The 21,369-nt window shown below is 36.2% G+C and overlaps 1 protein-coding gene across 1 annotated transcript in view; it reads left to right on the top strand.

Moving 5' to 3' along the window:
- The first annotated feature begins 520 nt into the window (after window positions 1–520).
- The window catches only part of ATP6V1H (ATPase H+ transporting V1 subunit H), a 140,092-nt gene continuing 119,243 nt past the window's right edge, over window positions 521–21,369 (top strand). Inside the window, exons 1-6 of the mRNA XM_019629004.1 lie at window positions 521–588; window positions 1,091–1,241; window positions 2,429–2,518; window positions 3,909–4,022; window positions 5,947–6,051; window positions 9,358–9,411. Coding sequence (XP_019484549.1) covers window positions 521–588; window positions 1,091–1,241; window positions 2,429–2,518; window positions 3,909–4,022; window positions 5,947–6,051; window positions 9,358–9,411 — 582 coding nt within the window. The remainder of the gene's footprint in view (window positions 589–1,090; window positions 1,242–2,428; window positions 2,519–3,908; window positions 4,023–5,946; window positions 6,052–9,357; window positions 9,412–21,369) is intronic.

The following is a 21,369-nucleotide window of genomic DNA, read 5'->3' on the forward strand; positions in this document are numbered from 1 at the left end:
CCAAATGCTTTTTCTTGTGTTTTCTTGTAACCACTCAATGGAGTAGGGCAGGTACTATTGTAATGGCCTTTTTACTGGTGTGGAAAATAGTGGTTAGAGGGGTAGTGACCTGCCAAAGGTTCATAACTGGGGTTGGAATTCTTGCTCAGATTGACTCAAATTCTATACTTTTCCCACTATACTAATGGTCTGAAAGAATTGACATATACCCTGAAGTGTCCAGTCTCACAGAGACTAACTAGCAAGACTTCTGCTGACATGTCCTTTCACAAGGTGGGGTCAGATAGGGGTTTGCTGTGATGCGCCTGAGTCCCTGATAAGAGTGTAGCAGTTGGGAGGTCAAGCTGGGTTGGAATGGAAGGTGACAGGGTCCGTTGCGATGGTGCTGAATTTGTGAAAATGGTAAGGGATAGAAGACAGTTGGATATGGTTTGGGAAAGAAAGAAGACAGGACTGTTGATTTGAATCTCACTGAAGGAAGGAGTTTGGGAAAGAAAAGTGAGATTCCAAGGATTGAGCCATGTGGAGGAACCTTGAAGAGCGAAGAGCCATTGAAGAAGGGACCCCTGGAAGCAGGAAAACAAGATAGTGTGGGGTGTTTGCTGGGAGGACAGGGAATCAAGAAGGAGAGGTTATTTTTTTCAGAGGAGAAGGATCACATTTTTTCTGAATCTGGAGGAAAAGAATATGCTGGAGAAAATGATTGTAGACGTTTATATAAAGTGGATTCGATCTGGATAAATGAGAAGGCCACGTAAATTGTTTGGCTTGGGACGGGAATAAGGCTGAGGCTTTGGTTAGTGCTAAGAAGTTACATGTTATTGAGTGCTTACTATGGGCCAGGCACTGTGCTAACCACCTTATGCAAATTGTTTAATTTCATCATAAGTTCAGCCCCCTAAAGACAATGTGGTTATTCTTGCCATTTTGCAGATAAAGTAATTCAGGTCCAGAGAGGTCACATGATCAGTACGTGGTAGGGTTAAGCTTTGAACTCAGGTCTGTTTGATGGTAGGGCCTACATGTCAACCCTCATGGTTTATTACTGAGGAGAGGAGAAAGACTGAAATCCTGTATCACTTGCTCACAGTGGCTATTCTACTGTTATTGAACAAAACAACTTATTCTTACTTTCCAGGGGGCAGATGATTTCTGCTGAAGATTGTGAATTCATTCAAAGGTTTGAAATGAAAAGAAGCCCTGAGGAGAAGCAGGAGATGCTTCAAACTGAAGGCAGCCAGGTGATCAATATAAACATTATATCATGAACACTTCTCTGTATCATTAAAAATTTTAGAAATGTTTTTTAATGACTGTGTGATATTCCATTGTAGATATGAATCATAATTTAACTACACATCCTTTATTTTGGGAAGACATTTGAGTGATTTCTAGTATTCTTTGTTAATGCTGGAAAAAATGTTACATTGAGTATGTGTATTCTTTTACCCTTTTTTGCATTAATGAAAATCTTCTTAGAATCTTCTTAGATTCCCAGAAGGGAGATTACTGTTTCAAAGTATATGATTTTTTTTTTTAAAGTAAATTTTTTTTTTTTTTAGATAACTTTTTCACTTTGTATTCTCACTAGAATAATATGCAATTCTGCCGTCCCATCAGATTTTCTGATATGGGGCCCTGATTGGCTAAGGAGCTCATCTGCGACTGAGTCTGATTCTCACAACAATCCTGGGAAATTTGGGAGGAAACCTATTGTTGGTGTCAGTTTTTGTTGAATTCCAGAGAGAGTGTTATATACAAAGGGTGCAAAAAAAAAAGTATATACATTTTAAGAAAGGAAAAAGCTATTAATTGTAATACTCAATATATATCGATACCAAAAGATGAATACAAGTCACGCTTGACTTCTGCAATTACAAGAGATGTTCAAAGTGGTTACCATCAGCGTCCAGACACTTCTGATTACGGTGAACTACTGCTTGAGCACAGATATCATCTCTTAAAATGTGTATGTTTTTGGCACCCCCATTAGTTGATAAGTTGTAAAGTGGAGACAGGTCAAATCCTTCTGATTTCAATGTGTTGCTCTAGTGTTCTGCTTCCCAGTAAATGCAAAAAAAAAAAAAGCAAAAGAAAAACCCAGTGATAATATTTGATTGTCTATATAACTTAATCTTTATGTTATGGATAATTAAGAGTTGATGGTGGCTAGGTCTTGTCTTTTTAAAAATAGTAAGCATTTTGAAATTGATCACTAGAAATTATGGAAAATCTGATGCAAGTCATAGTATGGGCCTCTCATATTTCATCACAATATTTGTTAATGTTATACATTTTTCTGTAATTGAAATCTATTAATAGCATTTGTATCCTAATTTAGGCAAGCAAAATATTTTACTGAAATTCTATTAATATGTTGTGTTTGCAGTTGAAAACAATAATTGACATTGATTTTATTTTTTTCTAGTGTGCTAAAACATTTATAAATTTGATGACTCATATCTCCAAGGAACAGACAGTTCAGTACATACTAACTATGGTTGATGATATGTTGCAGGTAGGTATAGTCTTTATTTAATACAAAACTATATAGAAAAGTATACTCAGAGAAATGCCACCAACCCCTCCCCTATCTCTTGCACACCCTTCCCGCCTACTTCTTGTAGGTAACCAATGTCCTAGATTTCTGGTTTATCCTTCTTATTTTTCTTTTTTGCAAAAATAGGCAGGTACATGTATATTTTCTTACATCCCCCCCTTTTTTTATATACAAAACTGTGTACCCTAAGAAGAAGAGCTTTATCCATATTCTCTTAATGATTTGTAACTGGGTTGTCTGGGACGATGATGGCTGGTGGTATGTTTTTAAGCAGAAGTTGAAACCACAGAGGACTAGTTGAGGAAACAGGTTTTAAACTTATTTAAAATGTATAAAATAGTTTCTACTCTTTATGTATGTAGGGTATTTTGTTCATTTAAGTGCACAATGAGAGTTAACATTTTAACTTTGGAAATAATCCACTAATGGAGTTAATGATGACTTACCTGAATTTTGAGTCCTTTGATAAAGTCATTATCATAACCATTTCCATTGTTATTTTAAACTATAATGTGTATTACTTAAGGAGATGGTAGTCTATTCCTGAAATGGGTAACTATTAGCACAGGCCAAAATTACAACCAGTGTATTTAAAAAGAATTAAATCTTGATCTGAAAATTAAAATGATTGTTTATGTGGTTATTTGCGCTTTTACCAAATATTGACACTTAGAAACCATATTCACTTAGTGAACCAAAAAGTGGATTTCAGCCAGTAATATGCAGAGAAAATTTAGGTGAGAGGTAGAGTTTGCATGATTTGAACTAAGAATTAATTGTTCCTCAAATCCTAAATCCACCTGCTAGTGTGACATGCTGTTTTTGGCTGTCTTTGCCCTGATTTTTCTATCATATGCTAGGAGTAACTTCGAGCATTTGAGATTTCTCTAATTTCTGCCCCTTGCCTGCTTGTAAGACGCTTCCTGCTGATCCTTTTACCTAGAGCTAATTTGTGATCTTTCTGTCACCTTCCGAGTTTGTTTGTGTGGAAGCAGGGTAGAGGTGTTGAGACAACGTTGGGAAGGGCAGGTCAGAGGTGCAGGCTGAGAAGAAATGTAACTTAGAATGCTTCACCTTGCAGGGCTGGGATCTGTTATCTTGGCTCACTTGAGTTAAACTAATCATAATAATTAAAGGTGATTTTATTTTTAAAATATCTATCCCTGCCCCCATCACCACCCTGTGCCCCATATTAATAATAATAACATGGGGACAAATCTCATACACACTGGAAAAAGAAAGCACATGGATTGATGGGACATAAAATGAAAAGTTGAGAAGCAGTGCACAGTTGTTACATTTTTTAAGGAAAATACATTCTGATTAGTGATATTTCTTTTGTTTTTAGGAAAATCACCAGCGTGTTAGCATTTTCTTTGACTATGCTAAACGTAGCAAGAACACTGCGTGGTCCTACTTTCTGCCAATGTTGAATCGCCAGGATCTCTTTACTGTTCATATGGTAAATTTTGACTTGATCAAATTTCTGATTTAGGGAAGAAACATACCTGGGTCATTTATGTCTTGTTAACCTCCCTGTTCCCAGAGGAGTAACTGCTGTGATGTTAACTTTTCACAGCTGTGTTTCCTTAGTGGTGTTTAATAATGTGGGGATATGGGGAAGACAAAGGAGACAGGATTGCTCTGATACAGTTAAAGTTTTATAGAATATGATGATGATTTCATTAGCATAAAAGCCTGGTAATTCACATGTACAAATAGCACTGGATATCTATGACAGGATTAACCGAATTTTACTATAGAAATTAAATATTGCTTTGAAGCAGCTACTGTGTTTATTATTTTAATTAAGCAATTATTACTTGCTTTTTAATATCTTAAATACACTCCTGTTTTAAACTTCTCCTGAAAGCCTATCATTGGAAGTCTTAACACTGAAGAATCTTTTAAGGAGTATGTGGAGAAACTATGAGAGGAGAGTTGAGAGAATAAATCTTTGACTAAGCCTTTTCTATTCCCAAAGTGGAGTGAGCTCCTGTGGAGAGAGCTCCTGAGACTGCTCAGTTCAGTAATGTCTAAATTTTTCAAATCAAGAACCACTGTCAGTGAAATAATCTGAGCATGTGTGTTCTCTCTTCCTCTTTCTCTCCCTCCCTCCCACCTTATATATCTGTATTTATGTACTAGTATATTCATATATTGTATATATTATAATAAAACATTTATTAAAAGAGAAATTAAAAAGGACTTATGAAATAAATTCTATTTTAAAGAATACTTTTATTTTTTATTTTTATTTTTACTTTTTTTAAGGATTTTTTTTTTTTAATTGGGGAAATAGGGGATGGGAACAGCACCGGGGAATTGGGGGAAGGGGAACAGACAAGCCACTGCCCCTCTGCTCCTCAGTCCAGCTGTGGAGGACGTCGCCCACTGGCCCAAGCTGACACCATCATTGCGCTCTTCCCGGGTGAGGCAGATCAGTCGCCAGCTTCTGGATGGCTGCTCACAGTGGCTGCTGGCCGCTCACACTGGCTGCTGGCTACACACGGTAGCCCATGGCAACCCACTGCAGCAGGGGCTACAGCCTACGCTGTCACCGGCGACTCACGGTATCCCAGCTCCAGGTCGAGCTGGTCACCGGCGACTCATGGCAGCCCAGCGCCAGGTTGAGCTGTTGTTCAGCATCTTAGCTGTAGAGGGCAGTGTCACTGGCCCTCATATGTGGGATCTGAACCGGGGCCCTCTGGCATCCCAAGCCAGCTCTTAACCAACGCACTACTTGGCCGGCCCATAAATTTTTTTTTATTTAAGCATTTACTGTATTGTTTGATCACACCTCATATATATACTGCCTATTTAATAAAAAAAATTCATGACTAGTTTTATAACTTGAAAATTAAGACACCTTTGAGGAGAAAAGGTATGTTTTTATATATCAAAAGATGGATGTTTAATACCAGGATATATTTTATACCATGATACAGATTTTTAAATATGAGAATATACAAGGGGCTTAGAATGAGCAAGGTATTGGCTGGCAGTTTGTTACAGAGATTGGTCAGAAGACTGGCAAAGGATTTGATGAAAGTCTACTGCTGAGAAAATTTATTGTGTTCTTTTGATTTTTGCTGGTCTTCTAATGAATTTCAACCTTACTTTTAAAACTCAAAATAATACAGGGAATGTAATGAAATTCTTAATTTAACAACTAATTTTGGTTCACTGTAATGGAAATACTTGAAAATACATTTTGACTATATTTAAAATATATCTTAAAAAGTGAAATATTAACTATTATTTTTTGAGGAGTTGGGTGTTAAAAAAAATTCATGCAACAAAATGGTTACTAGTCCTGGTTTTTAAGGTATATGATGTGATTTTTAGAATCCATGTAATAATCAGGTATATTTCTTATTTTTCAGGCAGCAAGAATTATTGCCAAATTAGCAGCTTGGGGAAAAGAACTGATGGAAGGCAGTGACTTAAATTACTATTTTAATTGGATAAAAACTCAGTTGAGTTCACAGGTAAAGGACATTTCTTATGTGCAATTATTAATTTCACATAATTGCTGAGTAATTGGTGTTTGGAAACACTGACTTGCTTTCAGAAAGTATTGAAAGAATATTAAATTGGGTTTGTGTGTGAAGAAGCATTTTACACTGCCTACTTTTTTTTGTGTGTGTGTGTGTGTGTGTGTGTGTGTGTACGTTGCAAGTGCGTGTGTGTATATATATATTTTAGATTTACTGTGGTATAATTGACAAAATTGTAAGATATTTAAAGTTAATTATTCGCATTAATGTAAAATTATAAAAATGTTATATTAAAATACCATTTTGAACTTGATAAGTCAAACTACTCTTAGGTATATGGTATGCTTCACTTTCTTTCTTTGACTGGCTTCGACTGAAACCGTTCTGTCCTTTCTGCCACTTGAGATTTTCCATTCATGCTTTTCAGTGGACAGGGAGTACCTTCCTTCAGGTGGCTGTTGAGATCACACAGGTCAGAGAATTGAAAGGATTCTTACAACTCCAAAGAGCGTACTCATGTCAGGCTAATAGAAAAGGAAAAGAAACTGTACGGCGGGGGAGAGTGCAGGCAAGCTTTGGGGCTGAGAGTCTTCCAGGTGCAGCTCCCACGTCTGCCTTGGGACTCTGAACCACCAAGATTTGTGCGAGGAATGTTGGTTTTGAGAGAGCTCTCCAAAAGTTTCTAGTGTGATCTTTCCTTGCCCTTTTGGTCACATAACCAGGCCAAAATGTCTAACCAGTTACACCAATAAACAAACTGGCTTTGGGTGCCACCAGGGGCGTTTCAAACTGCAACCAGCACATTATAGATCATTAATCAATCCACTTGCCCTAGTCTTGGCCAAGAGTCAATACCAAGCTTCCAGGCACCCCTGGGTAAGCTTGGAGCTAGCTACTCAGTCCAGCGTGACGTAACTGTCTCTCCCAGTGACTCCTTCCCAGGATTTCACTGTATCATTGTGGGATTGAATATTTAGGCCTAAGGTTAAATATGAAGCCTGCTTATTGGTTGTCTTGTTGCTTTCAGGTCTCTCTAGCTCTACTTCCCCACGGAGGAAAATAGCTTGCTGGTTTAATGGCTGGGAAAATGACAGGTTTTCTGTTTTTGTCTTCATGGTTCCCTAGAACAGGGCAAAAGATGGAACACTTATGATGGCTTAGTGGAGTATTTCTTTCTTTTAGTCTTTCAGTGACTAAGTATTAGGTGGTAACGGGGGGACATGGTGGGAATGATCATCAGAAAAGGGTGAAATAATAGTGGGGGTGCAGGGGAAGGAGTATTTTGTGGAAGAAAAGGTAGAAGAGAATGAGATTTTGAGGTGGGGATGGGTGACATGGAGGAATGGGACCGGGAGAACTAATATTGGTAGTTATTGTATTGTCAGTGTTAAGATTACAAATAACTGTCTGTTTGAAATTCATTTTTGGAAAGTTGTCATTTAGATTCAGTGACATTATTTTAATTTGAAGCATAAGAACTTAAGACACCATGGCATTTGCTTAGGTTTATTGTTTGTCTTATTGCCTGTCTTTTTTGGGGGAGCCTAATTGTCTTTTATATTTGGATAAGGATATTTTGGAGTGTTTTGAACAAAATAAAGTGTTTTTTTATGTCAATATCATAAATTTTAACACTTTTTGGCTTAGTTTTTTAAAAAACATTTTTACAAGAGCCACAAGTTTGCAGACTTTGGTGTTTGTGAGGTGTTTCAAAAACAAGATATTTGGAACATGAAAATCTCATCTTGTGAGGATGAGATTTTAAATTTCTAAATATATATCACTTGGGTTCATAGTTAAATAGGTAACACCACTGCACCCTTTTTTTTCTATTTTGAGTTGATTCTTCCTTTGAGCAAACTTTATCCTGCTTACTGTTATGTTAGCTTTATGGTAGAGTGGTAATGAGGCTCTATTGTAGCTAGATTCATAAAATGAAAATTGGTAGGAAAGGATGTGTACTTGTAGTTTTTCACTAACATTTTGGGTTGTTTCTTCTTAGACTTTTCCTCATAGGAGTAACATTTATATTGTGTTGCAGACAATTTGTCACCTTTGGAATGATTATCTATGTTTGTAACCTTGTTGAGCAATTAGGGGAAATATTTCTGTCATCAGTAGTGGAAGCAAATATTTCAGTGTCTAGAACAGTTTTCATTAGAATTGAGCTTGTTGGCATTAAGTAAGTACTCTTTAAGACCTCTTCTGTATCTTTCTAGCGCACTCTTTATCACTGAATCTTTGGCTTTGTTTAGTTATGGTGTGGCATTTCTGCTTCGCAAGTTCTTCTGGAGGATGATTCTTCAGGGTGCGCAGGCCCCGTCTGGCTTTGCTTCTCAGAGTCTGGTCACTGCGTCTGCTGGGCTCTGGATTGCACTGTTTCTCTTGCTGTGGGCAGACACTTCTTCCATAGCCATTTATCAGGATCAGATTACAGACTTCTTGTATAAAGAATGAAACATAGGATTATTTGGGATTTTATTTGATACTTTGCTTTAAATGTCATGTGATAGTACTATATCTGGAATGTCTCTTTTTCTGTCGTGTTTTCCCCCTCATAAAAAGGATCACAACTTCTGATTCTAATAGAAGTAAACTTTCAAAAATCCAAATTAATTGCAAGTTTGGATATTTTGTTCTTTGACATAGTCATTTAGGAGCCTTTTTTGGTAGTTTAAGCATTATACTTGAGTTATGGGAGTTTATGCCTGACACTTAGATAATAGTTATTGAATAAAACAAAATAAAAAATTTCCTTTCAGAAATTATCACTTTTCTCTTGCATATTCAGCCTTTGACTTTCTACCTTAAAATTTCTTTGGTCACTTTTATATAACATGTGAGATTTTGATTTTCATTATAACTTGTTAGCATTGCTATGGATAACCACATTTTAAGTTTTGTGTAGTATCTACCCATCATCAGGATCCTATTTCAAAGTTTTGCTACAGAATATAGTGTAGCTAGTTCAGCTTAAGACAGTTGTCTTTTTGGAGAAATAATTCAGTAAGTAAATTCTAAGACTTGGAAATTTACACCAGCTTCACTTATGAATGTTAGCTAGAGCTTAGTATTTGGTTTATTATTGCTCCATTTTTAATAATTTACTAAGACATTATCTGGAAAAGTTAATGATATTTAGAATATTCATATCACTCATGCTTTTTATTAGATGATACTCCATTAAGTAGGATTAGGAAAAAAATTATAAAATTTGCTTAGCTCCCTTTCATACACTGATAAATTAGGATAAAATGAAAAACAAAACTAAGTAATAAGTTATTTATTTCATAATAGAAACTGCGTGGTAGCGGTGTCGCTGTTGAAACAGGAACAGTCTCTTCAAGTGATGTAAGTACATTCCTTCTTAATTCACTGGCCTCCTAACACCCTGACTAAGTTATTTTGAGTCATAGACATTTAAAAATTTGAAGATGGATACTAGTTCTCTAAATGTAAATCCATGGATTTGAGCCCAACTCAAGTTAGGTTAATGGGATTGTAAAAATTATATCTAAACATTTATGGCCTATAGTGATTGATTACCTTTTTGTGGGTAGACATGAGACTTGAGCTTCCCTGTTGCTCTTCTTTTCAGGCCATTTTGTCTCAGACCTGAGAATCAAAGCAAGAGTGTGAGTTCAGATACACAACTGGAGCGAATAATCATCAAGTTTCTTTCTTCAAGCTTCATTTGTCTGATAAGCTAATAGACCTGTTGTCACTGCATCAAGCAGTTGAAAAACAGTTTGATTATCTGATGGCACCAAACTTGTTAACTTGTACTGTGTTGGTCAAGGCTTTATGTGGGGCTACATGGTGGCCAGAATAGCCCCCACAAACTTTTTTTGGCCGTTCTCTCCCCACATTTATTTTGTAGAGCCAAAAACTTAAAGGTTAAAACTAATTGTGTCTCCCCAAGTTCCTTTCTTGGTTAGAGTTATTTCTCCTATTTGGGACTGGTTTAACTTTGTTGTATTCAGAATAGCTGAAAAACTGGCAATAAGTTTGGACAAGTAAGGGCTGGCATGATTGGAGCCAGCTGAGAGAAAGATGGGGGGCGGTGGGCAGTTAGAAATGTAGGTGAGATGCATCTAACTTCATTTGTTGGGAATATCTCTGGGAAACTGGAAAGCATCTTGAGAGGAGAGGGTCTACAACCTGCGTATGTTAGACCTAGGTGAAGCTCTGTAGAAGCCATTTAATGTCCATATTAATTACCAATACTTCCTTATTTTGCATGGAACATACCTGTTTGTATTGTCAGTTTGAGACTATAGATAGCAGCAGAACCCATTTTCAAAGCCAAGAGTGGGGCTTCTCTTGGGGCATGGGTTGAAGGATTTAAGGGTATTAGGCCAGAATATGGCCATTAGGCTTCTGAAATGGAATCAGCAAGGTGTGGAACTAGATGAGGAATCTTAGGGCCAGGGTGGGGGACAGAGGTAGTTGGTTCAAAGTCTAGATATTCAGCCATAAGCAGATAATTAAATTGGGAATCTTTATTTTATATGAGTTAAATTTCCATCAGTTTGAAAAATTGTTTAACCTGTGTATTAGGCTTATTGGTAGGCTTTTCAAAAGGCGTTTTTAGAATCATATGTCTTATAAACTAATTTGAGTGGTTATTAAAATATTTGTAAGTTATCAAACCTTAGATAATGAGGTACAAGCTCTGGTGACATGACATTCTTAGTTTGCTCTTTTCTGTCCATTGTATTGAAAAAAGAAAACTGATTAATTGAATTGGCAGTCCATTAGTCAAACTGATTATCTAGTAGACTCATACATATACATCCCAAACGGAATTAGCATCAAGGGTGATTGTGAGTAAGGAAAAAATGGCCTCTGATTTCCCACTTCTTCCCTTTCGTGCCCTTCAGACCTGAAAATGCTCTGTCTTCCTGAAGGTTCTCATTTTTTCAAATGGCTATCAACTTCAGTAAGTTGAGAGTAGGGTGTTAGCCTTCCTTTGATAGCTAGTTTTATTTTAATAGGGGAATCTGAACAGTAGTTAATGTGCCTGACGCTGTTTTACTCATTTTACAATTACATCTCCATGAGTATTCACACTCCCTCTTTGACATAGGTCTTCCTGTAAGCCGTGTTTTACGGATATGAACAGAGAGGCTACACTAAAAGGCACACCAGTTTGCCCAAGGTCATTCAGCTAATGAGTGGCAAAATCCTCAGAGAAATGAATTACTTACTGAAAGAATTACTTTTGCGGCAACTGTACTGAGTTGGATCTTTAGGCATTCTCAACTCCTATAGCTTAGTCAGACTTTTGAAAATATTGATATTCTATCTTAAAATCCCTTTAGGTTTTCAGAGAGCACAGAAAAGTAGTTTGGTAACGTGCATTACACGATATTGCCACTTGATGTCAGTATGAAACAAAAAAAGTTTTATATTGCAAAATGCTAAATAAACATGATCCAACAAGAGTCTTAACTTAAAATGGGCATGGAAGCATCATCATAATTGCCGACGTTTTCTTTAAATGACATTACATAGATTTATGGCATTTCCTTAAAATGCATTAATTGTCTTTGACTAAATGTGAAAATAATAAATGACATCAAATCATATGTACTTAAACTGTGTGTTCAGTTCTTTACTGGTTCTTGAATATGAAGGGCCAGTCTTCTGTTCTTCTGAGGAGGCCACACAGTCTTGGGAGTTGATTGTTGTGCTGATGCCCTGACAAAAAGAGGAATACTGTGATCCCTCACAAATTTGGAGGCTTTATAAAGAATCTGGAAATTTTTGTTTGTTTCTTTGTCTTCTTTTTCCTTTGCCCAGCTTCATTTATACATGTGTGTAGGGGCACAGGGTGACTCCTACCTCCTGCATTTGACTGTGGCCTGTTCTCTATTTGTGTTGTAGACCTAGTCTAGCATCTGTTATTGCTAGATGAACATTGTTTTACTGCTAGAAAGGCACTTGATTAAATTGCCAGGTTCTCCTTTAGCTTATTTTATCTTGTCTTTTATTGTTCTGGAGCAGTTCTGTCCAGTAGAACTTTCCATGACGATGGAAATGTTCTGTGTATCTGCACTGTCCGTGTGATAGCCTAACCGCATGTGGCTAGTGAGCATTCGGAACTGTGGCAAGTATGAGTGAAGAAGGAAATTTTCAGTTTTATTGAATTTTTTTACAGTTTTATCGAAATATATTTCACAACCATAACATATATCTATGTGCAGTTCAGTAGGTTTTAATATATTTACAGACTTGTGCAACCATTACCACAATCTAATTTTATAACATTTTCAACACCTCAAAAAGGAAACACTGTACACATTAACAGTCATTCCTCATTCTTGCTCCCCGCCCCCAACCTTTGGCAACCACTACTAATCTTTCTGTCTCTGGAATTGCCTCTTCTGGCCATTTCATATGAATGAATTATATAATATGTGATTGTGACTGGCATCTTTCACTTAGTGTAATGTTTTCAAGATGTATTCGTGTTTTAGCAGATAACAGCGTTTGACAAACTTTTTTGGCTTTGGCCAAATTCCTTAAGTTGTTTCTGTGGCAGCTCTAATATCCTTGTTGCTATGAGGTTCGTTTTACTTCTTTGGCTTTGTTTTTGCTTTAATGTTGTGTTGATGTAGCACTTCTTAGTCTTGAAGAACAAGTAGAGTACTTTAGTAATTTAGTCCTTTTACTTTGTTGATAAGTACATCAAAAGTACTGCACAAGTAGCTGGAATGAGTGAGCTGCATCACTAGCCCAAATCTTTCAGGCCTGACAACTATCGTCTGTTCTAGCTGGCAAGTTGTAGTCTGTGAGGACTCAAAGTAATTAACAATCAATCATATATCTTTGCACAAGTTTCATGATCATTGTCATTTATCTAAAGCAATTCTTGGATGATTGTCATTGTTTGATTGCCTTTTATCTTATCGAAAAATTACTACATTTTAAATGTTGGGGATCATTAAAATAGATGTACAGAATAAGTGTTAAGGAAAGGAGTAAAGATAAGAACCTCTGAATTTTGTTTCTGTGATCAGATTTTTGGAAGGATTACCTGAAGGTATATTCTGGCAATGCAAAAGAAAATCAAGTGGTAAGGAATTTCAGTATAAGACTTTCTTTTACATATCATTTCCAAAGTATAGCACCAACAAAAATGAAGTAACATGATATTGTACATGAGATGTGTTCTTGGAAGTTGTATACAAAGCAATAATTTATAAAGTAAATCATATTTTCTCAAGTTCACAATAGTTTTTCCTCATAATGTAGAATCCCAGTAGTCATGTAATTGATTACATGATGAGGCAAATTAGATTAAAAGCAATACTTGAAGGAGATTTATAAATTTGTAAATTTTAGTAGTGAAATTACTTTTTTAGTAACACAAGTCTAAGACTTAATTACTTAAGTTAATTTAGGTGTTAATTTAATCTGGGTCTTTTATGAGTATTGACTTGATCTTTTTTAATAAGCCAACCTCAAGTGAATTCTTGGGCTTATATATGTATTTTAGTTCCTGAATGTGAGGTGGTAATAATATTAATAGTAATCAAGTAATATACTTTAGAATTGTTTTGTGCTTTATAGAAACTGATTTGAGTAGCAGCTTTTTTTTTTTTGGTAGGGCTGGTATTATTTTCTTTTATTGATGAGAAAACAATTTTGAAGAGTTTGAGCTGCCAAAGATAATTTGGCAAAACTTTTGATCTTTCTTTTTTTATGTCATAATTTATATAAAGTAAAATGCACATATTTTAAATGTTCAGCTGGAAATTTATACATTATGTGTCCTCCTACTCAATACTTTCCTTCAACTCAACTTCCACAGAGGTTATCATTATTATGACGTCTATTACTATAGGTTAGTTTTGCCTGATCTTGAACTCCGTGTAAGTGGAATCATACAAAGTATGAACTCCTTTGTGTCTGAATTCTCTTGCCCAGTATTGTGTCAATGAGATTCATTCATGTTGCATTTAGCAGTAATTCATTCTTTTTATTGCTATGTAATAATCTATTAAATGAATATTCATTCTTTTTATTGCTATATAGTAATTCTCTTATTGATGGATATTTGGGTTACTTCTAGTTTTTGGCTATTGTGAATATTCTTGCTATAAATAGTCTTGTACATGTCTTTTGGTAGATGTAGTCACTTAGGTCTAGAGAGCACTTAATTCTAGAATAGAATCGCTGGGTTATATGTAAATTTAGTATATATTGCCAATCAGTTGTCAAGACCAATTTCTGTATCTATGAACAAAGTATGAGAATTCCAGTTGTTTCAGTTGCCTACTGACACTTGATATTATCGTTATTTTTTTAAGGTGAAAGAGGGGCAAAAATCACACATACATGTGTGCACACTCACTTTTTAGTTGTACAAGAAAAGGTTCCTTTAATAATCATGAAACATTAAATACTTTTGGGACTGTTAATAAACAGTCCTCCATTTCACGTAAAACTGGCTTCTGGAGTTTATTTTAGTCAATTAAGTGTTGGAAAAGTTCAACTTGGTTCTTCACTGATATACCACCGTACTGTGCATTTTCACTCTCTGTGGGACAGATGCTTTTTACTGCAGTACAGACTGTTTTTTTTCAAGTGACAACAATTCCAAAATTTAGATAAATATTTACTCTTTCTCATTTAGTTTGTACTTAAGTCCCAGCATTATGGGGACGAATATTGAAAATTTGTAAACATTTTTATAACATTCCGTAGTTTTATTTTGGTTTATCACTGAAGTTTTTATGTTTATCTTTTGTTTCCTACTTTGTAATCCTTTAATTCTTGAATTACTTTGTAATTCTGCAGAATATGGGTCTCTGAGGCCATTTTCACCAGGAAGGTGAAGTCTGTCAGTTGCTGTATTCCCTATGATGATTATTCTATCGTAATCTAGGAGAGTTTGCATTTTCAGCAACATTGGAAAATTTATCCAAATGATATTCTCTTAAAGATATTGAGAAGTAAAAATGGTTTTTCTCTGCCATTGAGGTTTGCTACAGTGAAAGTGCTTCTTGTGGACAGTTCACAGCCCGGGATGGCTGGCACAGCACAACAGATCTAGCTCAAGCATGAAGAGAGTGGACTCCTAATGCCGATCCAAGATTAACTCACTATTTTAATTTTAACAAAATTATTTTGCCTTTTAAAGCCTTGGGATCCTTATCTTAAAAAAAATGATATCATATTTCCTTTTATTTAAAATTTTAATTTTTTTATTAAAAGTACTCTGAAAAATATTACATACATGTTAATAAGTTGTCTTTAAAAAAAGTTATTTTTTTCTTTTTTGACAGTTTTTTGGTTAGTTGTGAGAGTTAAAAAATCCATTTTGACTATTGAAAAAACAGAAAAAGTTTACATCAAATAACTATGGTTGAATGATGTTCAAACAAATAGTATTTGGGAAACAATACAATGAATATCTAAAACATCTTTTTTTGTGTGTATACATTTTTGTTAAGACAGTCTAAATACAGGTAGTTTTTTGTCATTGGATAAATGAATTACTGTAGCTATTTAAATGGAAACTATAATCTGACTAACTGAGCTCTTCTACATAAATATTTTGTAGTAAAATAGGATGACATAAGGTGTAGCCAAATTGGTTAGCAACTTATATAAGTTCTCAAATTGAGATGACTTAAATAAAAAACAAATACTACTTAGTTATATAAGATCCATAATTACCAAACAGATTTATTTTTGGTTCCAAAAAGAAATAGGATAATAGTGTTATGCTATATATATTTTTCAGTATTGAATATTATCAGTATAACATTTCTGGTCCAACTTTTAATTATTGAACCATATCTATTAAAACCCCTTTCATTTGAAATTAGTGTAAGATATGAAGTTCATTTGTATTTCTTTTTGTTCATTCCAGAAATATTTATTGAGTGCCTACTAGTCAGTGCATGGTGCTGAAAGCCTAACTGAAAAAGGTGGGCATGACTCCTGCCTTCGTAGGGCTGCCTTGTGTCCTGGGGAGGACAGCATTAGACAAGTGATTACACACTTCGATTATTTTAGTATATTGTGGCAACACTTGCACAGGTCCTTTGAGAGTGTACAATGAATAAATCTTCTTTGTATTTTTTTTTAAAGACGTGCATGTAATGCACAGAAAGTTTCTGCAGTGTTACACAGAATAGTGGTTATATCTTAGGAGTGAGGGATGATTAAGAGTGACTTTTATTTTATACTGTTCTATACTTAGTGGATATTTTATGATAAATATGTATAGAGCATCTCATATAAAATTCAGGTCAATAAAAATCATGTACTCAAACATTAATAAGGTTCCATACAACTTGTCAAGTCATACTTCTGGTTTACAACTATACTTAATACCCAGCAGCTGATCATATAGACACCCTCCTTGGGAGTTTTGAGCATAGGACTCAGGGAGACTCAGGGAGAGGCCACCTGGGAAAGGAGAGGTTCTGAGGGAAGGCACAGAAATGCAATTCCTAATTTTTTTGTTTCTTTTCACATTTCTGTTTGGAAGGGGCAATATTTGATCACCTCAAATACTACCTCATCATTTTGATAGTTTTTGATATTGTCCTGTAAGATAGATGATTTCTCTGCCTTTCAATTCTTGCTCAGTTTGTCTTTGTTTGAAATTTTGTAAGATTTCTGGATTTCCTATTAGCAATTACAGCTATTTCAAAGAATACTTTTCAAATGTCATAATGTCTGTGAATAGAATAGGAAATTCTAGCAAAAAGAAAAATATACACACCAAGAAAAAAAATCAAGGTTAGTGTTTGCATTGAACAATATGGAGAATAGCATAATAGTATATTTATATCTTATTGTCATGGAAATCAACCTAAAGGCAATGGTAATATGGAATTTGGGGGCTTCTATATTTTGTCTTTTTTTTTTTAAACTATCGTGCTAGGCAGAAAACAAAAATCACTTGGAGAAAATACATTTAAAAATTTTAGGTTCTGCTTTTTTCCTTCTATAGCCAAATTACAGAGTGGAAAAAAATACGATCAAGTGCAATGAATTTTTAATTATTCATTTAGTAAAACAAGCATTTTTAAAGTGCTGTTACTTACCAAGGACTGTGCTTAAGTGATGAACTTAAAAAAGACTCCTCTATTGCTTTCTGGCTTAATGGGGATCACACACACACACACACACACACACACACACACACACACACACACACACGGGGGGGGGGGGAGAGAGAGAGAGAGAGAGAGAGAGAGAGAGAGAGAGAGAGAGAGAGAGAGAGAAAGAAAAAGAATAGAGATGTGGCACCATGAAAGTGATTAATTCTATTTGTAGAAATCAGAATACAATAGTAGATAACAGCAGCAAACATTTATTGAATCTTATATGACAGGCACCATTGAAAACTCTTCCATACATTAACTAATGAAATTACCCCTACACCCCAGGGGATTTGCCCTGTTATCCCCATTTTATAGGTAGGAAACTCACTCAAGGTTACATAGCCTGCAAATGGCTGAGTGTGGCAGGCTGATTCTAAAGCCTTTGTTCTTAACCATTATGCTATACTGCTGCCTTTTCATGGTGGTGGAGTTAACATTTGATCTAAGACTTGCAGCAGGTGAGTCAATTCAAATGCAAGGGAGAACGGGGAAAGCTTTCTAGTAAGTAGTTGGAAATTAAGGTCTAGTTCTCAGGTGAAAGTGACTGTTGGAACTGGCAATTTAAAGTCACCGATGATCCTAGCATTTGCCATGTTAAGTGGGGTGATGAGACATAAGGGAAGTAAAATTTTGGTGATAATTCTTTCAAGAAACCTTCATGTATTGGAGGAAGAAAGATGCAGAGATTGGTACAGGTTTAGGGATAGTTTAAAGATGAGTAAGGATTACATATATTTAGAGGCTGAGAAGAGGAAACCAGAGATTAATTGTAGAAATCAGAATACAATAGTAGATATTGTATAGGAGAAGGGGTCTGATGGAGCATTATGTGGAAGGAATGGGATATAGATGGGACTATGAATCTTGGACAGGAAAAAGTCTACCTGTCTCTCTTACATGAAAGAGATGTAAGAATGGCTGTAAATGGAGTTCAGTTTTGGGAATGAGATGTAACTGAGTGAATCTCTTATTAATGGTCTCTATTTTTTCTTGACTACTGAGAGTGAGGGAAGAGAGTTGGATAGGAGGATAGTCGTGAATATGTAACAGTGACTGGGGAATGGCAGAACAGACTAGAATTGCTTGACGGCTTTGCATGATTGTGCTATTGGCTGCAGCAGTATTGAATTATCCTTGTGTAGGATTAGAGATGGTGACTGGTTGGATTGATTGAAGGCTGATTATTTTCTTGAGAAATATTGAGTAATTTATACATGAGACTAATAAGACAATGTAAGTGAATTTCTGGAATGATATTTGGACTAGATCTTAGTATATAATAGAGAGAGTACAGTTTTAGTACCAGCATCTTTTATATGCTCATTTATAATGTGAATCGTGAAGCCATAAATAACAGCAAAGGGTCCATAGTTGAAATGTATCATGTATTGTCATGTCTCACATGACATGGGCAGTGGGAGAACGAGATGGGACGGCAAAGGGGTAAGAAATAAAAGAAACAGCAGCCAATAGTTAAATGAGTGTGGGGCCAAGGGTCTCCAACCTCATGGACTAGGAGCCTCGATTCGGGCCGACACGCCGCTTTTATTTCTCCACCTACCCGGAAGTAGCATTGTTCTCTCCATAGTCTGTGAGTCTCATTCCTGAGAACTTGCTCAAGCCAGATTACCAGATGCCTGCAAGCTGCTATTACCCAGAGTCCGCCTGCAGTGATAAGACAGATGCTCTGGCTTCACACACCCTATATGCATACGACCCCAGGAAGATTATTATGCTGAGGACAGACCATCAGGTCACTTCCCAAGCAGGTTGAGGGAAGGAATGTAGCTCCAGGGGTAGAAGACCTCCAGTCTCTTTGGGGATGGGTGAGGGCCCATGCCCACCTCCATCAACCCTGAGATTTCTCCTGATGGCCCCCATGTGACTGCGCCTGTCTTAGCTTGTTCCTTCCTCAAGGAATTTTACCCGTTATTGACTTGGGGCCAAACAGGGAGATGTAAGGTGTATGAGCAGTGTTCTCAAAAGGGTCAGTTTAGGGGTAAGCATGGGGGGACAGACGGCTGGACATCTGTGTGGCAGCAATGTATGGTAATAGTATGGAAAATGGACACAGGAAAAAAAGACTTAACAGTGAATCAAGAAATTTTTGTGTTGAGAGGAAATTGTTGATAAATGGAAGAGGAGGAAATGCCCTAGGTTGCCTTTTTTTAAGCTGAGCCATCCTGCCACCTGTTGGCAGCTCAGTGGCTGCTCAGCTCGGGCCGGGCATCGAACTGCTGTTGCTCAGAGCTCAAACTCTTGAGCGAGTTCTTAACCAACTGAGCCACTCGGCCGGCCCCAGGTTGCCTTTTTATTGATGAAATATAGGAACCTTGCTTAGTCTATCTCTCTAATGGAATTCCTCCTTCACTGGGGAATACCAACTGCTGACTTAATTGGAAAAAGTACAGTTTTTTTTCCCATCATGGAAGATTGTTTTAGAGCTGAAAATTCACTATTTTTTGGTTATTAATTTCTGCTAATGTTTTGAGTTTGCAGGCAAATTATTACTGGATATATTGTGCTTTTGAGCAACTGTGTTCACTAATTTTTATGTAAAATCTAAGATAACCTTTTCTTGATAACTTTTGATTATTCTACCAGATGTACTTATTTCATTTTGTTTTTGTATTTAAGTACCTGGAATTTCTTTGAAGTATTAAGTTTTAACAAACGTTTAAATTAAAACACAGAAATCAGTGTTTCCCTTTAAAAAAAGATCTAACTGGAAAATAAGCCCTAGCATGATCTTTCAGGATGTTTGTGACATAAGCCCTACCCCAAACGTAAGTGCCAGTTAAGATCGTCATCCAGACATGACTGTTTGAATAAATGTAGACTTTTGTACATGAATAAATGAATAAATGTAGCTTGTTGGAGCAAAAATTAATATAAGACCCGGTCTTATTTTCGGGGAAACACAGTATTAGGTTTTGTGAATTTATAGAATGTCCATATTCTCTCCTTTCTTTCCTTCTTCATTTTTTTATTAGCATGTTCTTTAAGGCTAGAGTCTGAAGTTTAGTCTTGTTTATCATTTCTTATAGGTATAAGGCTCATGGTAAATATTTAGAGAAGAGCCCAGGCCAGGTGTTACTACTGGCTTTGCTAAAATGGAGGAGCCTTCTACTTCCTGGGGATATTATTCCTGTTTATTTCAGGTTTCAGATTTAACCACAATGTTTCTAAGACAGTGCTTTTGAACTGACAGTTTTTACAAGTCATAAAGAGTCTTTTTCAAGTGTTTAATTACACTTTTTATATTCTGTATAGTTTTATTTTTTAAGGTTCCCATTTATTGAGTTTCTCATATATGAAATGTCTAGCTGCATGCTAAATGAATTACTTAATTCTAACAATACCTTTTCAGGGTACTTGGGGTGTCATCCTCATTAAGGATGAAGAAATTGAATTTGGAAAGGTTCAGTAACTTGTCCAAGATCATTCAAATATAGGTCTGTCTCAAAGTATACACTTTTATCTTTTTAATTTTATTGTTGTTCTTTGATATTTCTATAATTTTGAAGAGCAGTATTCTCTATATAGTGCCTGTATTCAGGGGAAGTGAAATATTGCAAAGTAATTATCAAACCATATCAAAAATATAATTACTTTGTTCCTTCATTTCCCTAACTATGTGTATGTGTGTTAGTCTTGAACTGTATAGGTTTAATTTGGCAGAGAAAATAAGTTTTATTTCTAAGCAGTAGAGAGCAAAGCAAAGATGAGTCTTGACTTTTGAAAAAATATTAGGGACTTTTTGATGTTCTGATGATAAAAAACTCTAGTAAGGGCCGGCCAAGTGGTGCGTTGGCTAAGAGCTGGCTTGGAATGCCAGCTCTGAGCAGCAGAGCCTGGGTTCGGATCCCACATATGAGGGCCAGTGATGCCGTGCCCTCTACAGCTAAGATGGTGAACAACAGCTCGACCCGGAGCTCGGCTGCTTTTAGTCACCAGCGACGGCGTAGGCTGCAGTGGGGCTAGCCGGCAGCTGGCATGTGCTTTGGTGAGCTGCCGTGAGCCTCCGTCCAATGGCTGGCGGGCGACTGCCTCACCCAGAGAGAGTGCAATGATAATACCAAAATGGGCCAGTGAAGCGACATCCTCCACAACTAGACTGAAGAACAAAAGGACAGCAACTTGTCTGTTCCCCTTCCCCGATTCCCCAATGCTGTTC

This window comes from Hipposideros armiger, unplaced genomic scaffold (assembly GCF_001890085.2).
Source record: "Hipposideros armiger isolate ML-2016 unplaced genomic scaffold, ASM189008v1 scaffold_822, whole genome shotgun sequence".
Lineage (NCBI taxonomy): Eukaryota > Metazoa > Chordata > Mammalia > Chiroptera > Hipposideridae > Hipposideros > Hipposideros armiger.